At 32.8% G+C, this 23,030-nt stretch overlaps 3 protein-coding genes across 3 annotated transcripts; 1 reads left to right on the plus strand and 2 right to left on the minus strand.

The window, feature by feature from the left end:
* Positions 1–509: 509 nt before the first annotated feature.
* LOC130950394 (protein ENHANCED DISEASE RESISTANCE 2-like) lies at positions 510–5,727 on the minus strand. The gene is made up of 21 exons (XM_057878888.1): positions 5,566–5,727; positions 4,994–5,068; positions 4,822–4,875; positions 4,675–4,740; positions 4,519–4,583; positions 4,249–4,376; positions 4,114–4,160; positions 3,935–4,032; positions 3,724–3,819; positions 3,566–3,630; positions 3,403–3,474; positions 2,961–3,107; positions 2,457–2,767; positions 2,282–2,342; positions 2,026–2,195; positions 1,756–1,857; positions 1,580–1,630; positions 1,333–1,476; positions 1,144–1,239; positions 964–1,065; positions 510–749 (listed from the first exon to the last, which is right to left on the minus strand). The coding sequence occupies exons 1-21, from the start codon at positions 5,725–5,727 to the stop codon at positions 660–662; spliced, it is 2,202 nt and encodes a 733-aa protein (XP_057734871.1). The 3' UTR covers positions 510–659.
* Positions 5,728–8,738: 3,011 nt separating this feature from the next.
* LOC130947276 (dolichyl-diphosphooligosaccharide--protein glycosyltransferase subunit 1B) lies at positions 8,739–12,984 on the minus strand. The gene is made up of 9 exons (XM_057875937.1): positions 12,818–12,984; positions 12,134–12,178; positions 11,237–11,868; positions 10,680–10,827; positions 10,406–10,585; positions 10,202–10,270; positions 9,735–9,824; positions 9,222–9,369; positions 8,739–9,087 (listed from the first exon to the last, which is right to left on the minus strand). The coding sequence occupies exons 1-8, from the start codon at positions 12,941–12,943 to the stop codon at positions 9,247–9,249; spliced, it is 1,413 nt and encodes a 470-aa protein (XP_057731920.1). The 5' UTR covers positions 12,944–12,984; the 3' UTR covers positions 8,739–9,087; positions 9,222–9,246.
* Positions 12,985–15,175: 2,191 nt separating this feature from the next.
* Positions 15,176–18,186, plus strand: LOC130950395 (putative BTB/POZ domain-containing protein At5g13600). The gene is made up of 4 exons (XM_057878889.1): positions 15,176–15,234; positions 15,386–15,455; positions 15,854–17,041; positions 17,635–18,186. The coding sequence occupies exons 1-4, from the start codon at positions 15,176–15,178 to the stop codon at positions 18,184–18,186; spliced, it is 1,869 nt and encodes a 622-aa protein (XP_057734872.1).
* The last annotated feature ends 4,844 nt before the right edge of the window (positions 18,187–23,030 follow it).

A 23,030-nucleotide genomic window follows, 5' to 3' on the forward strand; every position in this document is an offset into this window, starting at 1 on the left:
ATTATTCTGTTAGTCCTTATAGTTTCGCAAAATTTTTAATTAGGTCTCTATACTTTTTTTTCCTTTTAATTGAGTCCTTGCGCCAAAATTTTTTTTAATTGGATTCCTATACTTTTTTTTTCCTTTTATTTAGGTTTCTAAACTAATTTTTTTTTTAGTTGGATCCCTATAAAATTAACTCAATTACTACTAAGAGGGACTTAATTAAAAAAAAATTAGTACAGGGACCCAATTAAAAAAAAAGTATAGGGACCTAATTGAAAATTTCACGAAATTATAGGGACCAACAGAGTAATTAAACCTTTTTAAAATGGTCCTTCAATTAAGTAGCATTAATTTTTGGACAAATTCATCTCTCGTGATAATTAGTCGTGTAGAAAAAAAAAAAAAAAACTAGACAAATAAATTAAATAAAAACAAATAAAAGTCACAAAACAAAACATCACCACAGTGATCATATTCTCTTATTCATTGGCTCATACTTTATTACCCTTTTTTCCTTTCTTCTGTTATTCTTGCTTCACACTTTACACTAATTCATGGAATCAATCAAAGAATAAGTGTTTGTGCAACACAGATATAAATACATATATCAATACAAGTATCAGATTTTGAATAAATTGACAACATATGAAGCAAGCTCTTGATCCTCAACTTAATTACATCAATACAAATGCTTTTGATGCATCCATATGATTGACTCTGCATGTTCCAAGCAGGATTTCTGGGAGCTCATCTTGTGTGTTGCCCTGCCCACTCACAATTGTCACCAATATTGCGGCCGCAATTTAAAACTAGGTAAAGACTCATATGTAGTTTGTCTTCACGTGAAGTTGATAGTTAAAAACTGTTAGATGTCAAATCATCAAACGGTTCTCAAATATCAAATTCACACGAAGACAACTGCAAGTGAGTTTTCACCTTAGAACGATAAGCATTGATCACATTGATATATAACTTTACCTGTATCAAAAATGCCATTTCTATGACCAAGTTGTTAAGGTATCCAAGAACTAGGCTAGCAACCCCCCTTGCAACCGTTGAAGATCCAACATCAATATCAAGCTGATATATATATACATACATACAAGTTAGATTCTTTAAAACTATATATAAAGTAATCACTAGTAATGTTATTGTTACCTCAAGGTAGTTCTTCCCTCGAATGTAACGGATTTCTAGAGCTTGACCTACCAAACATGCTTTCCTTCCAACACTTTGTTTTACAATCCATGATCCCTGATAGAAAACAAAGATCACATTGTATACTGAATAGGATCTTGTATGATGTGTGGTAGTTTAATAAGAAAAGTTTAAGAGATGCAGATTAACCTTAGAAATATATGGTATGAGCTTAAATCTTGAGTTCCTGTAAGTATCATCTCCATCAACAAAGCTCTGCAGTAAGGGATAGTCTTCCAAGGGAGTTTTCATCATGTAATACAGTGCCATGGAGTACATGGGGTTTCCTGGCATCTGATCCATCACAATTGAATCAATATCAGGTAAACAAATCAATGCTTGCTAATCATAATTAATTATTTGGATATGATAATCTATCTAGAGTGGTCAAACTCACCTGAATGTTAATCACAAAAAAGAATTCTGGACCACCTTTTGCTGCATATTCCTGAATGAATCCAAAAGGACTTATGGTTAAGATTTTTGAGCAGTGTAATTGTCTCAAGACAGTTACCAAATGGGACCTAAGAAAACCATACATGAGCAGCAACACGCGAAGAAAGGAGAACAGACCTGAACTATGGAGTCTAGACGACTACTTAGATTATCTTCGCGCTGATTGGATCGAAGCCAATCAGCACCAACCAGTTCCATTAAGGTTCTTTTTGCCTTGACCTGCAAAACAAAAATTTGTTGTTGTTGCAGTAAAAAAAGGTAAAAAGTATTCAACAAACTGTTAAGTATAGTTGGAAAAATGAGCAAAAATTTCATTGAATATACTAATATAGACCATTAAACTTTTACAAAGTGCTATAGTGTTTTATAACTTTGGGAAATTAATACCTTTTGATTATCTGTTAAGTAAGTTTCGCCTCGAATCAAGAACAAAGATGGATCAGAAGCAGCCCAGGAGCATGGTAATGCACACTTTGGATCTTTTTGGAGTGTGGTTCCATAATAGCATCTTCCACTTCCCTCCTTGTCTACATCAAACTCCAACCCCTTCTTTGGAACTGCCACATTTAATTTCTCTCACAATATCACATCTATTTTCATATTTTAAACAAATGAAGAATATGATGCACACAAGAACACTAACTTGCAAGGTCTTGTAATTTTTTGACCAATGAAGAAGGGCTTGCTTTGGTGTGAGTCAAAGGCTGCACATCCCATTAGCATCATTATCAATTCATAATTATATGAGGACATAGTTATCTTAACTAATCAAATTCAATCTGATGTTATCATTAATCATATTCTAAATGGTAATGTACCATTTTTTCTGACTCCAGTTCAGAGTTCCAATCATTTGGTGTGTCATAATAATCTGATGTATAGTCTGGAACATCAAAGAACTCATCTTTAGAATCATTGAATCCCATTAAGCCTGTTTGACTAGAAGCAGCAACTTTCTGAACCTCATCTTCCACAACAGAACCTTCCTCAATATTCTTGCTGCTGTTCTTTTCTTCAACTTCATCCTTTTGGTCCTCATCAAGTGGTGGCAACCCAACAATATCTTTTGTTCCTGCAATTGATTCAGTGTGGAAACTTCCTCCTTTTGTTTTAAACAGTTCTCTTAGTGCTGCAAAAGGGTCAAAATCAATTTAAGGACTTGGTACATTTCATCCATAACAAGCTGCAAACTCTACAATCTAAAAGCCTCAATTGGCAACTATCTCAGGATATGAATACAGAAACTTTCAGTCTTGTATGGTATCAGTGTTTCTGTATTTACTGTCTTGAGATACTTACCGAACAAACATAGTCTAACATACCAGCAACTCTCTCAAGCATGCGAACAGTTATGGCCCTTGCATTCGCAGGGCGCAAATACAGTTTCCAATACTTCCAATCAACAGCAAGCATGTGTTTCACAACTGATTGTGTTCCACTGTTAACAGGAGTAACTACATATCCTCCACCTGCCCAACAATTTACACAATTGTTACAGAAAGTAAAATAAGCATCCTTGTTTATACTCCCTCCATTCTCTCTTGTTTCTATGTGATCAATACATGGATAACATGTAGATTTAGAAGAAGAAGAAACATAGAAAACATCATTTCAGGAAAATCCTACTTGAACTTTCATCCAACCTACATATTTGTTTTCTCATTTCTGTCAAAAATTTCTTGTAGAGTAACATTCCATTGAGTTTCTTGTTATGGAATCAGTGAAATGTTAAACAATGATATCGAGATTTAAAGCGTACGTTACTTTTAAGGCAAGCTCGGACATAGCCTCTCTGTGGTGGACACTTCTTATGATACACAGACTGATATAGTATCACTGTTAAGAAAAACAACCAAACAGAACACAAATTATAACTAACAAAATAACTGTGTATGCACTTTGCTTCACAAAAAACACAGAAAAGTACCATATGTGCCATCATCCTCTCTTCTCCAATATCTTTGTAACAGAAAATCTCTTTTTTTCATTCCCCTTCAAAGGAAGAATATACATCTTAATATTAGCAACATGGTTGATATTCTTTATGTCTGAATTGTAACTTGTATACAAGGTACCAATATCTACCATGGCAGCCAATCATTGTAAAGTTCAAGGTGAATAAGATCTGTGTGACCATCAAAGTGTTCAACCACACTTCCTCTATTAACACAAAAGTCCCATCTGCAACAACACACTTGCTAATTTAGCTTATATGGAAACTCCAAGAACAAATTAGATGGAATTTGTTCCTCAATACATTCGAAAAAAGACGGCTGATTAGTCCTTCGAGACTTACTCTGATCTTGAAGGATCAAGACACATAAGGGTGTTAAAAATGTCCTCTGAAGTTCCATCAACCACACCAACTGCCATTATTGCTTGACTATCACCCCACTGTTGAATGCAGAAACAGAATGTTCACTTTTCAAAAAAAGAAAAAAAAAAAAAAAAGAACCAAAATGTTATTAGACTTACCCTTCCAAGAGCATCCCATTCTTTTGCTTCTTTGAACATCCTTAGTCCTGCAAAACAGGCATTGAACTATGTGAAATAAGAACCAAGTCACTATTTAATTTGTATTGGACAATGAGCTAATAATAAATCTTTTACCATTTTGGCAACCAAATATCTTCCATGTTGAAGGTGCAATAACATCAGATGTCATTGCTTCTGAGTATATGTATCCATTTAAATCCAATTCAGAGTGTTTCCAATCTATTGATTTTGTGCCTCCATTTCTGCTTTAAACAACAATTTTGAGACATCAAGCAGACATAGCTTGTATATATGCAATGACTAGTACAAAATAATAATAAAAACAAAAGCTCATAATATTAAAATAATCTGACTTATAAAATAAAATTTATGTCATTGATGCACCTCAAAGATGAACGTCTTCTTCTCCGGTGGGAAGTCACATATTTCCTTGTTGGACTTGGGCAATCCTGAAATATATTATGAAAGAAACTTAAGCTTCTTAATTATGATGAGACAAACAAGCATTCTAACTCATTTAATTAAGGTGCAGAGTGGAACCTTCAATGCAGCTTCTTGCAATGATTTTATCCATTTTGCAGCTTCTTCTGGACTAGTTGCTCCCAACTATAAAAAAATTGAAATTTAAACAACCACCATGCATCAACCCAATATATAATGAAAATAAACTGTCATATATGCATTTACCTTAAGCTTATCCCTTTGATTTGAAGTATGATATGCAGTGAAAGTGAATAACACCTACAGAAAACAGATATCAATACGACCACTTGATTTGTTTAAAGCACTGAAAATCTAATAGGAAATATATTCAAATAATTTGTTGTTTTTTTTTTTAAATCTTAATTAATATTCTTACCTTTTTGTTAATATTTTCCCTTCCATTGTCAGTAACACGGATGGAGGAATCTATTATTGCACTTCTAATTGGCTCCTGAAAATATACAGCAGCTTGTTCATTAATTTACAACTATGAATTAGTTATAATATATAATAAATTAATAATTATAAAAGTAATTGGTTATTGACTTAAATTATGTGAAAGCTAAACTAACCCTTCTGGAAATTCTATTGTTGTTGTCATCTAATTAGAGCAACGAAACGTATTATTTAAATTAATTGTGAAATTAAACCAATAGTAATTAATTGAAGGAATAGCTTTTTTTTCCAATGTGAAGAACAAAGCAGAATACCAAAGACTACAAGTGACATTTTTTCAATGTTTCAGATTCAAAGTGTCAAAACACATAACAATGATAATAATAATAATAAATAACAATCATTATTTGTAAAAGATCAGCAATTATTAGAAATTGAGTATAAAATTAAAAATCATCAGCAACATACAACACCTGTAATGAAGCATCATTAAATCCTACTAATTAAAGGGAAAAAAGAAAAGGAAGAAGGATGATATAATTAAAAATGCACCTCCATTTGAGAAACAGGTTTGGTTTTGAAGCTTCTAAGGACATTGTCTTTGATGATGAAGTACCTCTTACGCGAGCTATGTTGACCAAACCTGTTATGGCGAAGAAGATAGAGAAAACCCTCCATTTTTTCCCCATTACTACTCTGAGAAGGAACACCCATTATTATTGTTATTCGTTATTTACATTCACAACATTGATTGGCGCTTCGTCTTCAACAATGATCGTCAAAAAGGCATCTTTATTGTCGCTGAACCCCAAAGAAAAAGAAAGGAAGAAACTTTTTTGAAGGGGCATGGAAGAAGCGTTGAAACGCGGTGGAGCAGCAGAAGAAGAAGAAGGTGTTGGTGGTTGATCCTCTGAAACCGCCAATGAAGGAAGGATAACAGAGAATCGGAATTGAGATGGCAGTGAAGATGACAACGAACAACGATCAACGTTGGTGTTTGGTTTTGTGTTCCTATTTTCCCGCTTCAACGATAACTACTTCTGCATGTTTTTTGTTGGGAAACGTGAACTCCATATCACAAACATATGTCAATCTTTCTTTTCTTTTCTTTATTTATTTATTTATTTATTTATTTTATTCTTCTAACAATGTCAAACTTATTTGCATTATTCATTTTCTCTTTCTATAATGTAATACTCCACTTTCCTGTATATGTTTAGAAGAAGATTGGACTTTAGAGGATATACTTAAATAAGATTTTAAAAAATTTTGCATCAGATATTTTTATTTTTAAAGAAATTGTGTTACGTTAAAGTTTTTAAATTTTATAAAAATAAGGTATATAAATTATTTCATCACACTTTTAAGAATATATTTGTCCAAATAAAATAATAAATTTTATTAAAATAGAGACTTATATATTTTATTTTGTTAAAATTCAGAGACTTTAATATAAGAGATCAGAGATAAATTTGGTAAAAGAATGAGAAAGAGAGAAAAAGGAGAGAGAAAAAGGAGAAAAATATTTAATTTAAAAAAAAAATTTAATTTTAATTATAATAAAAAAGAAATATGATATATTTTGATTGTAAAATTAATAATAAATAATATATTTAATTATATTTTAATTTTAATTTTAGTTATAATTAAAGAATGTAATATTACATATTTTGATTGTTAAATTTATAATCAATTATTAATAATGATATATGAAGAAAAGAGAGTAGGAGAATAAATGATATATATATATATATATATATATATATATATATATATAGAGAGAGAGAGAGAGAGAGAGAGAGAGAGAGAGAGAGAGAGAGAGAGAGAGAGAGAGAGAGAGAGAGAGAGAGAGAGAGAGAGAGAGAGAGAGAGATCAGAAATCTTTAATTTAAAAAAAATGTTTGATTTTAATTATAATAAAATTATAAGAGGTGACATATGATATAATTTAATTATAAAATTAATAATATATATATTAGATAGATAACAAATATAATAGATTCTTTAGAAAAGTAGTACGTAGTATATTTAATTTTTCATATAGGTTTATCTAATTACTCTTTGATAATAATGCTTAAAGTTTTCCATGTGAATGGTGAAGTAATTGATAGTTCTTTTGTTTTCATCACCATATATCTTGACCAAATATTAACGATATATAGGTATAGATAAATAAATAAATTATTACATGGTCTATATCCTATTTACTAGGGTTTTAGAGTATGTGGAGTTGTGTAAGATAGAGTTTAAATATACCAGTAAATTATTAAAATGATATTTAAAAGTTTGTATTGTTGATAAAATAAATTTTAAAAGACGTTAACGATATATAAATTTTCGAAAGATTTAAAAATACGATAAATCGAATTAAATATTAAATGTAACTTTAAAAAATTATTTTAAAGATCAAATTTTGATGTAAATTTTTGTAAATATTATTAAAAAAATAAGATCTTTTCATCTTTAAAATTTGGTATTTTTTTCAAGTGAATTTTTTAAAAATTATTGTGAATAATCACATTTTTTTGAAAAAAAAATCTAGAGATAAAATTTTACTCCAAATTCTTTTGTGCACTTTTTAAATATTACCAAAAAATTAATGAATAAACCATTTACTAAATATAAAAGTTATTTTGTTACTTATAAAAAGTATAATAATTATTGATTCTTTTTGTCGTATTTTCAAATTATTTAGAGGTTGTTTTGTCTATAACATTTTTTACGGTTATTTTTGTCAGAAACTGAATTTTTTGGATATCGAATTAGTAATTTAGACATGTATGTTACATTTGTTTAAAAATAAATTTATTAATTTTTTTATGGATTGAACAGATTTAATTGGGTGAAAAAAAATTCTATTAGTTGGATCGAATAAAAAGATTCTAAACTTCTATGGTTTACACTTATTTAGGACGAGTGATCAGCTCATTCGTCCGCTTAAGTAAGTGTCGGGGTTTGAATTCTGCGTTGTACATGTAGCAACCCATTAGCGACAAACCCTTAAATAGAGCTCAAATCCGCGACAAATTAGTCCTTGATCTATTGAGTTGGAAGATACGTAGACAACCAAAAAAACAAATATATATATATATATATATATATATATATATAAAAACTCTATCCTATCTTATATTTCTAAAATACTACCTAATTATCTACTAAAATTAATTCAATCTCATTTATAAGGCTATTACATTGTAATTGCCGTGAAGGTGGGGCCAAGTATTAAGGAATGAGGGTACCTTTTTTTTTATTAGTTTCCCTTGATTTGCAGAAAAGAAACAATGACCATATTATGAATGAAGTTATTTTCTTTTGTTTCTTACTTTCTTTCTTTAATCAGTTATTAACCAATCAATGTTTTCTACAGAGAATAGACTGAGTACTTATTCTATCACTATTAAGTATTAATAGTTTTTGTTTATTTTTAGTGTTTGAATAGATTTTTTTTTTCTTTTTACGTTTCATTTTGATAATTAATCACAAGGCTTAGGCTGATGGAAACTATAATACAGATTAGAATTCACAGGCTAATAATATAGAAAATGAAGAAAGTATCCACCAACTTCTTTAGCTTCAAGATAATTCAATTTGTCAACTACGGGAAGATACATTTTTCTTCAAATCATGACAAGAATTCTAAACAAATTGCCTTGAAATGTTCATTTTAGCCAACCAAGACCACATGTTTTCTATCTCAACAATGATTAGTAAAGAAAAATAAATAAATAAATCAAAATCCTTGTTGTAAGCGAGAATTAACTTGTTTAATCTATGTAATATGAGACATTCAAAACCACATTTTCAAACTTGAAATGTTTCTCAATACATAAGAAGAAAGATCCTCTAAGTTTGTTAACCATTATGTAGTGCCTTTAAGATCTAACTAACATACCCTATAATTTTCTCAAAGGGAGGTTGAATGCTAGTTTTGGATGAATGGCATGTGATCAAACTTTCAGGGGAAGATCGTACAAACAAGTAAATCTATAGTTGCAATTAGTTCTCTTAATGCATACAATAATGGTATATGACCTTCTCATACTCCCCAAAAAATTTGGATCTCCTCAGTCACTGCAATAAGAAAGACATAATAATGGTTGATAAGTGAGAGCTCAGAGAAGAGAAAATGTTTTGAATACAATTTTTCTTTTCTTTTACGAAGAAGACAACGAAAGAAAGTTATTGAAGCGAGATTTAACACATGCCTTTCTGAAACTAGCGAGATGTTCATCATTTTCGTATGGAAAGATCGGCGTGTAGGTATGACACCGAGGCCACGAAAAACAAGAAAATTGCAATCGACAGCATCAATGGCTCGGCAAGCATGAATATAGGGTTGAAAGTGTAGTATACCTGCGAAAAGAATAACAGAAGACAAGGTTAGACAGAGAATAAAGCACAACGTTATTTAAGTGGAACGAAACCAACAGCATACTAGAGTAGGCAAGGACACAACTTCTATGTTGTACTATGTGTTAAGACTCAACGAAGTACGCCCAAAGATAAAATGAAATATTTTATGCTTCGGTCTTTGTGCTGCGAACAGCCAAGTATTGAAAGTGTCATGGTTTTCATTTTCAAAGTCTATGAAGGTTAGAAAAAAGCAAGTCCTAAGTAATCTTTGTCCCAAGCTTGTTGACGGGAAAGAACTACAAATGTAATCTTCGAATCTTAATCATGATTGTGGTTGCCGTGGACAGGTTTATCGCCTGTAATACCTGGAAAGGAACGTTATGCTCAGGAACTACATTACTCTTTTCTAGAACAACAACAGTCCTTCCGATCACATCAAGATATGAATATTTGATCTGCAAAATTCAAAAGCAAAACTGTTTCAGCTGCAGGAAAACAAATGCTTCATTAAGCTATAGTAATACAAGTGAAAACAGAAATTCATAACCACCACAACTAAAACATGAAGAAAAGCAATATATTAATTAGACAACTTCGTAAATTGTTTCTTAGATAATGCAGAAATTCCATTGACACAATTATTCTGTCATAACAGTACACATTGCTCCATCTATGTTTTAAGCAATCTCTCTGAAAACACTTTTTTTTTTTCATTTTAGTTTATCTTTGGCAGTTAAACTTGGATGAAGCTGTCACTATCCAGCTGTGTGTAATTGTAAACAACGCAATGCGGCGTAACAGCGTATGCAGCATTATCCAAAGAGAATATTACCTCTAGATGTTGGTCCACTTGGAAAGGAATCACGGCTGTGGGATCTTTGGATCCCTCTGGCAGTACAACCTGAAATTTAATCGTTTAAGAAGGGTAAATTAAACCTCCATTATTGTATACACAAGCCGTCAAAGCAAAGGTCACAGATTTCAGTAAAAAATATCAATCACAAGTCGCAAAACAAAAGAACAAGCTCAAACCCACTTTTAAAATCAACTTGTCAACCACTGTCTGAGTAAGTGGACATCCAAAAGTAAAATTTAGGTATCTTCTACCATCTGGTGACTCAAAAAGGAAGTCTTGCAATGGTAGCCCATAACCGATAACAAAGGTTGATTTCCAGCCTCCAAACAGGGGATACCGAGGTTGAAATTCAAGTTCTGACTGCAAATGATAAGCATGTAAATAAGTATAAGATTGGAAATCATGACATCAATGAAATGGTATGCTTCATTTAAAACTCAATCATATGTCGTACCTTCCGATAATCTGTACGTAAGTTTGAAGTGGAAACATTTCCTATTTCATCTCTGTAGTACACAGAGTGAACCTTGGGGGGCAGTTTTGCTAGAAGATGTTTGAATGAAGATACACCAGTAGCATCTGGTCTAGTTTGATATTCAACCCTGTCCACAGAAAACCACTTTTTAAGTTCATGCATAATAAAAGAAACTTAAAGATTGCATGCAAACAAAATTATTGCTCCCACCCTTCCTAAATGATAGTCTTTCAAGGCAATGCATGGAAATTAAGAATAGTTTTAAATGACTAAAATACCTTTTTATTCACTCATTTGAATATCACCCCTTACTAATGCAATAACTACCATTATTTAATAACCCCCCCTGGGCGGGGGTTGTTTCAAAGTGGTTAAAAATTGGATTCCTTTATCGAAGTTCAACATGAAATGACATCTAATCCAAGATTTTGAACTTTGAAGAGAGCATTCTGAGATACATAACTACTTATGTTGTTCTCCAAAGAACAAAGACAAGATCTTGAGCTTTACAAAGAACTAAGTGATGGAAAACATACCTCGAAAAAGCGCCTTTATGTCGAGCACCTGCATGGACCAGCCTATATCGCTCTGTGACCTGTACATTTCCCCAGTGAGAAATTTCAATTTCACGTTCTAGCTCCTCAACTACCGCGAAGGGATTGTTATTTTCAAAATGGACCAGAACAGGAGAATATGAATATGGGGGTTGATCTTCATAAGGTCCATATTTCAGCTCTGTACCAGCACGTTTAGCGGGATCGACCACAGTGAATGATTCTACCCGAGTGCTTGGTGTCTTAATGAAAGTTGTCTGTTCCTTGACATGATAGGGAGACAACAATATAGCACTATCACGGAAATAGACCAGCTGTGACTCTGATTGAGTTATTTCTACAGGGAAAGGTTCCAGAGAATGTGTCAATATGTAAAGCACCTCTAGTGTTGCAGTTTCACCTTTATTTAGTGAAGTTAACAAAGTTACGGTGAAGAATTTAGTTCCATTAGGTCCATCTGGTAGCTCTGCAGATTTAACATCAAGGGGGATGTAAGTCTTCTTCTTCCGTTTCCCAGAAGTTGCTGCAGCTTTGACTATTGCAAGATGTTCCGCTTCAGCAGGTGAAAAAGCAAGATGTACTTCTGAAGCAGGGGATGTTCCCAAATTTTCAACCTGAAAGAGAAAATGTGCAAAAATAAATGATCTGTCAATCCCTTCAAGGTTCAAAAATTACACGAATAAATTCTAGTCTAGAACAGAATACAATTCACGATTTGATAACTGTTATCAAATGTAAGTCAGCATACATAGTCACACATTACATCTAGACATAATAAAATGATCCAGCGACTATAGTCGATAACTCGACGTAAAAGAATACTCAGTCAAAGCAGAATATGGAACCCAATTTATACAAGAAACAGGATAGAGGAGTTACCTTCAATGTCAAGTACACCTTAATGATGTGAGAAGTCAAATCAATCTGCAAGGATCATGGGAATACTGTCAGTCAAAGAATGTCTAAAACAGACTATGTGAACGTCACCGGACAAAACATGATCGAAGTGTCAAAGACATACAGCATTTTCTAAAATAAGTTAACATCAGGCTCAAATATCAGCTTCAACAAATGATATGGAAATAATCAAAGTACTATAATAACACTAATCTTCCAAACTTACTTCACAGACAATCATATTCCTCAATATCACACTCACAGAGAGAGAATATGTTAATAGCCAAACTTAGATAACAAACAAATCCAAATCGAACCTCCAAACTATAATTGGCCCTCTAACGAACTAAAGTGGCATCAAAAGAGACAAATGAAACGTTTCCACAAAACAAGGTATACATATATAATATCTATGCAGCGAATTTATCATATATTATGATAGCCATCTCGCAAGTTTAGATTTTTCACACAGTCCCTTGAACCCCCAAACCAATTCATCTCATTTCCACCAACAGATCGTCAGATGAAACCGGAGGAACGAAGAACTACTTAAGGAGAAGAATAAAAAATACAGAATTTGGAATGAGAATTAAGAATTGGGGTAAAAAGAGATCGATGAATTTTCATTTGACGAAATAAGAGAGAGATGAATGAAGGAGAGCATACTCTGCGTTCGGCATTGAGGATCTGAAGGTCGTGCGTAGAAGAGAAGGAAGTTGGAAGAAGGAAGAGAGAGAGGAAGAGGAGAAGAGAGAGTGGAACTCTGAAGTGAGGTTGTTCTTCCATTGGCATTGAGAGCAGTTGCAGTTGACGAAGCTGAGGGAACGAGACTCCAAGAGAGATTGGAGAACGCTGTTTTTCTTTTCTTTTCTTTTCTTTTTTTCTGGGCTTTTTGGTCTCATTCGGTTTTGGTCATTGTTTTGCGGACCTTTTTTCTGGTCATTGTTTTGGGCTTTATCTTAAAGCCCAAAATCAGTTTAATTTTTTTCCGTATTATTTTATTGAATTCGGCCTAATACCAAAGTAGCCATCTCTTCTTTTAACAAAAACTATCAATGTAATACCAAAAACAAAAACTTTCAATGTTTTCTGACCAAAAAAAACATCTGTCAAATAAAAAACTAATTCATTATAAATTTGAATTTTATTGCATATAAAAAAATTATAAATTTTATTTAATAATTTATTACTGTCTAATGAATTATTATATATACTAAAATATAATTTAAACCTTCAATATTTATTTAAACAAATAAATAAGTTGACCACTCAATCAAGTTAAGTTAATTATCAAATCAGTTAATTCTATCAATATATTAAATTCTAAAAAATACTAAAGAATCAATAGAATTTATTATTTTTGGCCATTAGTTAGCTAATAATATTTAAAAATATAAACTAAAAATATATTTGTTAGATTTTTAGACTAAAAAAATTAGACTAATGACTCAAAATATTGGTAAAAAATAATAAATTTTATTGATTCCTGAATTTTTTTCTTAAATTCTCAGTTCATTGAGTGAAGTGTATTATCTGGCTATAAATAAATAAATAAATATCAAGTCTAAAATAAATAAATAAATAAATAAATATGTGAATAGAGATAAGAGTTTATATACAAAATAAATATAAAAAAATATTAAACTTAACCTTTGTGAATTTGAAAATATTAATTTGTTTGTATGTCATTATGTTGTTAAAATTTATTTTTCAATGAAAACATTATTTTTAAATTTTTCAGTGTATTTAACAAAAATTGTAGTAATAAAAATAAAAAAATAAAAAATATATTTTTTAAAAGCTACTATTTATATTTTTTATTTAAAATTTTTTTAACATAATAAATAAATAATATTTTTATATTATTGTACTTAAATATAATTGTTAGATAAAAAATATGTTTTTATATAAAATATCTAAATACGAAATTACTTTTATTTTTTAAAAATATTTTTTTGTTAAAATATTCCCCCAAACAGAGGTTAAGAAACTAACATTTTTAGTAAAAAAAATTACTAGTATTAAGTCAAATATAAAAATAGATATAAAGAAAAATATGTTGATTTATGTGACATTATAATCTGGATTATATTTTAAATCAATTATATTATTACATGTTTGTCAATCTGTCTCTTACTTATTTAATTTACAATATGCCTATTTTAGTCATTCTATTTATAGTTATGTTATTGTATTGTAACATAGTCATTTTTATTAATTATATATAATGTAATTCAAATTTATATTATTTTTATAACTATTAAAAAATATTTATACAAAAAATCATAATATATATATTGGGTAATTATTTAAGAATACCTATACAATAAAATAGAATGTATACATATTTAATAAATTATGTATAAATTGAATATAAATTATATGGACATATATCCTAGAATATATTACCTAAATTAGAATAATGTCATATATACATGTTATAGATTCTTCTACAATATATTATTCTTTTTAAAATTTATCATCAAAATATTGTTGTTTTCAAAATTTTTTGGTAATAATACATAAATTTAATTTTGATAAATATAAAAATATTTTATAAGTATATTCAATTATGTATTATTAATAATTTTTAACAATTATGTCAGGAAGACTATAAAATTATTTAGAAAGATGCATATTATGTTACATAGGTTGGGAAGCATTCCAGAAATGAGATAATATTGTAACAAATTTAATAGATAATCACTCCAAAACAATGCACCTATTGGCACACTTAACAGTTGCTACCTATTCTTCTTCCTAGATTTAATTCCCTCCTTTAGACTCGGTATAATCAAATAACTCACACTCACGTGTGTACTCTTTCTAGACTCACATACACAACTGAAAAATCTTGAGACTCAAAACAGAAAAAACAAAATAAAAAACTTAAAAGCTTTTTATTGCACTGCATATAGTTATTTATGATACTACCACTAACACTATTACCTTTTCATTTCTCTATTATCACTTTGTAAGAGAGACTCTTTTCTTTTTTTTACGTTGAAGTATTGAATGACAGACATGGCATGCATGAAGCTTGGATCAAAATCCGATGTGTTTTATCTTGATCGGCAAAATTGGTTAGTACACACTTATTAACTTCTTTTTCTTCCTAATTGTTGTTTGGTTCTTCTTTCACTTCTTGCAATTTATTTTTTCAAACGTGTTCCTAACACCCTATCTGAAATTATTGGTATGTGAATCATAAAATTGTTCATGGTGTTTGATTAGGCTTTGCTCAACTGGGCTTCCAAGTGATGTCATTGTTGAAATTGGTGAAACATCCTTTCATCTTCACAAGGTTTGTGTTTTCAATCCTCACCCCAAGATTCTGTTTTCATCATTTTACTACTTATTATTATGACTAATTTACAGAAATGTCTCTTAAAATGAATATGAAATTGATTAAAAAAGCATATAACAAATGGAGGTTGTGTCCATTTTTAATTCAACCAGCTAATTTTGTTCTAATTCCAAAATTTAGCTTATAATTAGTTGAATTTAATCGTTATACACGAACAATGTAAAATAGTTTTATACAAATATCCAATCAGATATTTATATTTATATGAAACAGAACATAAATGTTTCTCTTGTCTGTAATAAATAAATCAGTAGAAGTATCTGTTAGCTTGTTCTTGTTACTTTTCATATTTAGATTCTTAAAAAACCATTTTTTTTTTTTTTTGTGTACACCAGTTTCCACTTATATCAAGAAGTGAATTGCTAGAAACAATTATGAAAGAAGACAATGAAAAATCAGTGATTGAACTTCATGAACTACCAGGAGGAGGCAATGCGTTTCTACTTATAGCAAAGTTCTGTTATGGTGTCAAAATGGAGCTAACACCATCAAATGTGGTTAGTCTCCGGTGTGCCGCCGAGTACCTCCAAATGACAGAGGACTATGGAGAGGGAAATCTCATCATACAGACTGAGAATTTCCTAAACCACATCTTCACTTATTGGACAGACACTCTTAGAGCTCTAAGAACATGTGAAGAAGATGTTTTGCCTTTTGCTGAAGAGCTTCATATAACTTCAAGGTGCATACAATCTTTGGTATTGAAAGCTGCAGATCCAAGCTTGGTTACTTCTCAAAGTGTTGTTCAAAGTCCAGAGAACAGAATAGGAGGACTCGTATCGAAGATAACATGCGAAGATTGGTGGTATGAGGATGTTTCTTCACTTAGCTTGCCATTATACAAAAGATTCATGCATGGTGCTAGTGGAAGGCACATGAAGGCTGAGAAGATTTCTGGTTCCCTTGTTTACTATGCTAAAAAGAATGTTCCTTTATTGGGAAGCCAATTCAGTGGAAACAATTCTAACAAGTCATCATCAATTTCTTGTTGTACTCCTTCTGAAGCAGATCAAAGGAACATGATAGAAGAGATTGTGGAAATGCTTCCAAATGTAAAGGGCATCACACCAACCAAGTTCTTGTTAAGGGTTCTTAGAACAGCAATGGCATTGTATGCTAGCTCATCTTGTTGTGCAAGTTTGGAGAAAAAGATTGGTGCTCAGTTAGATGAAGCTGATCTTGATGATCTTCTGATCCCAAACATTGGATACTCAATGGAAACCCTTTATGATATTGATTGTGTTCAGAGGATGCTTGATCATTTCATGATTGTGGAGCATGATGTTATTGATTCCACAACATCTTCTAATGACATAGAGGAAGAAAGAGAGAAGGGATTGGTTGAAGGCTCTCATCAAACTCCAATGATAAAAGTGGCTAATCTTGTTGATAGCTATCTTGCTGAGGTTGCACCTGATTCCAATGTGAAGCTTCAAAAGTTTCAGGCACTTGCTGCTGTCATTCCTGATTATGCTAGGACCCTTGATGATGCTTTATATCGTGCCATTGATATATATCTCAAGGTACTAACAATCAAATCATAGTTCTTCTTTCTTTGAATCCTTAAAAGTTTGCTAGCATTAGCTTGAGTCTTGATATTCTTAAGAGTGAATATCTCACCCGGTCTTTGACAATTATCTCGAAAGGACAACGAAGCTCCCAACAAAAAAAAAACACACCCAATCCGCCCCAATATTTTTTTTGGGGACTGATTAGCCCCTGTGCCAAAAAAAACAACATTAACTTTTTTTGGCGTAGGGACTTCGTTGTCCTTTCGAAGTAATTGTCAGCGGTCGGGTTGGATTTTTTTTGTTAAGGGTCTCGTTGTCTTTCGAAATAATTGTCAGGGCTATTTTAGGTTTTATTTTATTCTTTTAAAAGTGAAAATAACATCTTTAACGCTCAAATATTGCACCATTATAAATGCTCTTAAAATAAGCCACCATTACCAACAAATCAGATCAGACTCAGGCCAATTAACTACTTTACAGGCCTGGACTGTTGAGGACGAAGCATGGTGTGTCCTGGCCTGTTTCCACCCCTATAGTTGCTAGCTAGAAGTTGATGTCACATTCACATTAATAATTTACTAACAAATTCATTGTGAACTTGACAGGCTCATCCATGGCTAACAGACTCAGAGAAGGAACAAATTTGCAAGCTCATGAACTGCCAGAAGCTGTCCCTGGAAGCCAGCACACACGCGGCGCAAAATGAGAGGCTTCCACTCCGAGTTGTGGTCCAAGTCCTGTTCTTTGAGCAGCTCAAACTCAGAACCTCAGTTGCTGGTTGGTTCTTTTCATCTGATAACAACAACAACAACAGCAGCAGCCTTGAGAATTCAGAGAAACAACAGCATAACTTAGCACTGATAGGAAATGACCAAACTAACCCCTTCATGGCCTTTGAGAATGTGAGGGAGCGTGTGAATGAGCTTGAGAAAGAGTACCTGCACATGAAGAAAGAGCTTGAGAAGATGATGGTTAAGTCCAAGATTAGTTGGAACGTGATCCTCAAGAAATTGGGGTGTAGGTTAATACCTAAGCCCCCTAATAACAACAAGGTCACAAAGTCATGTAGGAAAACCAAGATAACACCAACATCAACCACCATCACCACCACTACTACCACCATGGAAGATCAAAAGGCCATGACTGAAGTGAATTGATCTCAACTGAAAGATTTTGAAGTTGAAAGAATATTCTCAACTTTGCTTTCACTTTTGGTTGTTTTAGTTTGGTTTTGATGGAGATTTCCCTTGTTGCTCTTAATCTTATGCTGATAATAATGTATCTAAATAATTATCACTTTCTTACGTTATGTTGCAACTTAATTAGACATTATAAAGTTGGGAAATATGACATGCTATTTTGGTATCTAAAGTTTGCAATTAATTACTCAAAGTGTTATGTTTAGTTTCTTAGTTAGACATTTTATTGTACTTGTCAAATTGTTCTAAGTTTTGGGTCACATAGAATGTCAATATTTGGACTAAGTTTTAGAAAAATTCGACATGAAAATTAATTGATATATGGTTGAGAAAATCATAATAAAGAGAATACACTTCTGATTAGGAATATGTTTTTGACATTTTCAAATTATAAATTTAAGTGGATTTTTTAAATTTTTTGGTAAACATTAAAATAAGTGCAAATACAATCTAGTCTAGGGTGGATAGCAATTGTTCATTTTAGATATGAATTTTCTTAGTTTGATTGAACTTTTTTTTCCCTTCTAAATTTTTGGTATGATTTTTACTTAAACTTCGAATATGGTAACTGTTCCTACTCTGACCCAACAGTATGGCCCAGGTCCAAATACACCAAAAGGCCCAATCCAAAGATTGGCCTTCGTTATTCACCGACCTCTTTAGAAGAGGTCGGACTCAACACAGACTTCTTTCCAAAGAAGTCGGGTTCAAGAGATAGCTGGCAGATAACACTTATTCAAATAAGTAACTGTCCCTAAAATCTCTCTAACCACTTCTAGAAGCCATATCCCAACAATCCCTAGATAAAAGGGACGGTTATCCACCTAAAAAGGTGGCACTACTCCAACGGTGGTTATTGGATCACCACTATAAATACCCTGACACCCCTCAGGTATCTCTAAGTTCCAATACATTCTAAACCTGCTTAACCCCATGCTGACTTAGGCATCGGAGTGTCTTTGCAGGTACCACCCCCCATCTCTTGGAACACACAATTCGGAGGCGGCTCCCAGACGTAAACCAAGTCGGAGACCACACTCCCCCAGCGCTTGGGCCTCAAACAAGTCCAACCACCGTCCGGTTCTAGGTAAGTCCCGGAACATTGGCGCCGTTGCCGGGGACCTGGAGCTCAACTCTTGATAATGGCGGATGATCAATAACATAGTCAGACAACCACTCGACATGAATAAGATGCAAGCATGTTAAAAAGAAGCTGGAATACAGTTTCTATGGATACCAGAAATCCCGTAAAAACTTCTCCCAATGGGCAGAGGATATCAAATAGGGATGATAATTCTACTTCTACAGTTAAATTGGATTAAAAGAGAAGAAAGTACCGTCCCAAGGCCATTGTAGAAAGCAAACCAGGACGAATTCGAAAGCCAATTGAATAAAAGAATTTTCAATTCAGAAAATTCAATTGGCAAAAGAAGTTACGTGAAAAAAAAAAAAAGACGAACTCGAAAGCCAATTGAATAAAAGAATTTTCAATTCAGAAAATTCAATTGGCAAAAGAAGTTACGTAAACCTCGAAAGCCAATTGAATAAAAGAATTTTCAATTCAGAAAATTCAATTGGCAAAAGAAGTTACATGAAAAAGAAAAAAAAAAGACGAATTCGAAAGCCAATTGAATAAAAGAATTTTCAATTCAGAAAATTCAATTGGCAAAAGAAGTTACTTGAAAAAAAAATGAACTCGAAAGCCAATTGAATAAAAGAATTTTCAATTCAGAAAATTCAATTGGCGAAAGAAGTTACGTATAAAAAAAAAAAAAGAGGGGGAGAAAAGGGAACGTGACTAATCCCAACCTCTTCGTGAAATTGGATGGACAATGACATCTGTGCCGACTTACAATCCCGAAAAAATCCATGATACCCACTCATGAAATGGAACAGTTGCATGTTCCAAATACACAGCATCAACCAATTTGAACGCAACCCAATCCGACAACGGAGTGATGAATCCAGTTTTTTCTTCAGTGGATTCACCTGTCAATTACAACAGTGAATAACACAAAGAATTCTCATGGTACATCTTTCGTTGGTTGCTCACAAATTACATCACTGCCAATGAATATGGAAAGAAATATTCCTGTGGTAGAATTTGATGTTGTTTGCACACCAATAAAGATGGATGTCTTCCAGGAAGAAAACTGGAATCCGATCCAAAGAAAAAAGAAAGTCGGATGAGTTGGGAGCCCACCAAAGAAAATCCGACCTCTTTTAGAGAGCTCATGAATAAAAGTCCGACCTCTTTTTAAGGTCAGACTTTACAATAAAGTCGGATGACTTGGGAGCTCACCAAAGAAAATCCGACCTCTTTTAGAGAGCTCATGAATAAAAGTCCGACCTCTTTTTAAGGTCAGACTTTACAATAAAGTCGGATGAGTTGGGAGCTCACCAAAGAAAATCCGACCTCTTTTAGAAAGTTCAGGAAGAAAAGTCCGACCTCTTTTAAAGGTCAGACTTTACAATAAGGTCGGATGAGTTGGGAGCTCACAAAGAAAATCCGACCTCTTTTAGATCCCACGAAGAAAGTCCGATCTCTTTTAAAGGTTAGACTCTACAATGAGGTCTAAAACATCATTGTTCAGAAGAATCCGACCTCTTTAGATCCGACAAGGAAAAAATCCGACCTCGTTATGGAGTCTGTAAAAAATCCGACCTCTTTCACGATCAACTCTACAATGAGGTCAAAAACCTCGAAGAATATCAGAAAGAGATTCTGACTTCTTTTAAAGATCAGAGTCTACAATGAGGTCGAAAACCTCCAAGCTTAGAAAGAAAGTCCGACCTCTTTCCAAGTTTAGAAAGAAAAATCCGACCTCTTCTAAAGATCCAAGCTTATGAAGATAATTTGACCTCCTCTGAGGATTCAAGTCTACAAACAAAAATCCGACTTCCTTTAAGAGCTTACAAAGAAAAGTTCAACTTCTTTCTTGAGGTACAACTTCGAGAACCAGATCCCAAGCATAAATGGCCATGAGAAGGTCATACGAAGAAATTTCTCAACTGACAACCTCGTCTTGATCCAAAATGACATCGGACCAAAAGCGGACGAAGAAAAGCCAACACCAAAATGAAAAGATCCAACAAAGTCACTTAAGACTTGAAAAAGAACTACTACAACATACTCAACTTACTCGAAAACAATCTACCTAGATTGTGCCATGTTTACAACAAAAGGGATACTACAGCTAGAAAGTGCACCTTACTCCTTAATACACACTTTTTCTGACTTGAAGTGATGAGATCCAAAGTGGCGTAAGAAGTTATAAATGCAAATCGTGGTCCGACCTCATTAAGCCACTTGTACTAAATCAAACTGGCAAGGGGCAAAGCCTAAAACGAATTGCACAAATAACTTAAGGACAACATGATCATAATCAAACATCAACACGAAGAGGATGTAAACCCGACGTCACAACAATTTGTATAAAACAAATTGAGAAAGGATGGCGATTTATAAGAATGCCTCCTCAAGCCAAGAGATAAGTATCCAACCTTACTAAGTTGACACAACAAGTATAAAACAAGTTATCCGACCTCCCAAAAAGAGAGTCCAAAATAACTTGTAAAAGTCACATAGCAACAAATAGTAAGATTCAAGAATGGCATGACTGAATACTCGAGTCCGACTTTATGAAGCTCGACCTCGAGTAGGGGCACTGGCTTATCATGAAAGCTAAGTCCAAAATTATTAAAAACTAAAGACAACATTCTACAATGATGCTAGAGCACGAAAGAAGAACGTGACCCCCTTCCGAAACCTGAGAGCAAACTCAGATAAGGAAAGAGCTCTTGAGACAAAGGATGGCTACGAGATTCGCCGCAAAAGACCTCATCTTGATAAGAAAAAATATCAGGCTACTGAGTTCGGGCGAATGAAAGCTGACAACAAAAAGGATAGGACCCTACAAGATTACTGAGATCTTAGGAAAAGGTTATTACAAGGTGACTGACTTAAACAGCACCGAGCTACCAAGGTCGTGGCATGCTTGTAACATGAAAAGGTACTAAAAACGAACTCTACTCCCTGATGTACTCTTTTTCCAACTTCATGATTTTTTCCCAAAAATTAAAGGATTTTTTCTGAAGAAGGGTTTTTAACGAGGCATCGTAGTAGAGACTAAGGGATCATAGATAGTGAAAAACCCTTAGTAGCAATAAAAGTACCTTCGCAAATAAATAAAGATCTTTTATCTCTTATAAATTCCTTCTCGTTTTTCTTTCTTTCTACGAAACGCGCCGACTTAAGCTCGACAAAGCGTGAAAATCCTATGAACCGACCTAGATGGTCGTCAGGATAAAACGACGAGGTACAAGTCGGTGTAAAGAGGTTATAAAAGTCGATCGTAATAAACTCGGAAATTATCTGACTTACAAGTCGGAAAAACCGAGAAAAAAGGAAACGCATCGCAAAAATAACCTAAATCATAAGAGCTCAATAAATCAAAAATTGAGTATAAGGAATACCAAAAAGAGATCAGGAAACCTATTGAAAGCACTAAGGCAAAAGGCTGTCCCGAGTTGTTAAGGAAAACTTAACTTAAAGAAAGGGACAGTCAGCCAAGAAAAAGGTTTTTCAAAACAAAGATCAAAAAGGTTTTTTCTAAGATTACTGAAATCTTAGAAAAGGGCTACTACAAAGTGTCTAACTTCGAGGGTGAAAAACTACCCAAGTCGCAACACACCTCCAACATAAGGAGATACAACAATTCCTTATGAAAATTGATTTTCTACAATTAACACACACCAATTGAAGCTCGATAAACCGCAAAAATCACGGGCCGATCATATAG

The sequence above is a fragment of the Arachis stenosperma genome, chromosome 9, assembly GCF_014773155.1.
Source record: "Arachis stenosperma cultivar V10309 chromosome 9, arast.V10309.gnm1.PFL2, whole genome shotgun sequence".
NCBI classification, from domain to species: Eukaryota; Viridiplantae; Streptophyta; class Magnoliopsida; order Fabales; family Fabaceae; genus Arachis; species Arachis stenosperma.

Coding starts and splice junctions, on each gene's coding strand:
- LOC130950394 (XM_057878888.1), bottom strand. CDS start 5,727: ATGGGTGTTCCTTCTCAGAGTAGTAATGGGGAAAAAATGGAGGGTTTT. Junction 4,876..4,993: donor GGGAAAATATTAACAAAAAG/GTAAGAATATTA, acceptor TGTTTTCTGTAG/GTGTTATTCACTTTCACTGC. Junction 1,477..1,579: donor TTTTTGTGATTAACATTCAG/GTGAGTTTGACC, acceptor GTGATGGATCAG/ATGCCAGGAAACCCCATGTA.
- LOC130947276 (XM_057875937.1), bottom strand. CDS start 12,943: ATGCCAATGGAAGAACAACCTCACTTCAGAGTTCCACTCTCTCTTCTC. Junction 10,586..10,679: donor TACGTACAGATTATCGGAAG/GTACGACATATG, acceptor TATCATTTGCAG/TCAGAACTTGAATTTCAACC. Junction 9,825..10,201: donor AAGTGGACCAACATCTAGAG/GTAATATTCTCT, acceptor TGAATTTTGCAG/ATCAAATATTCATATCTTGA.
- LOC130950395 (XM_057878889.1), top strand. CDS start 15,176: ATGGCATGCATGAAGCTTGGATCAAAATCCGATGTGTTTTATCTTGAT. Junction 15,235..15,385: donor TATCTTGATCGGCAAAATTG/GTTAGTACACAC, acceptor GTGTTTGATTAG/GCTTTGCTCAACTGGGCTTC. Junction 15,456..15,853: donor CATCCTTTCATCTTCACAAG/GTTTGTGTTTTC, acceptor TGTGTACACCAG/TTTCCACTTATATCAAGAAG.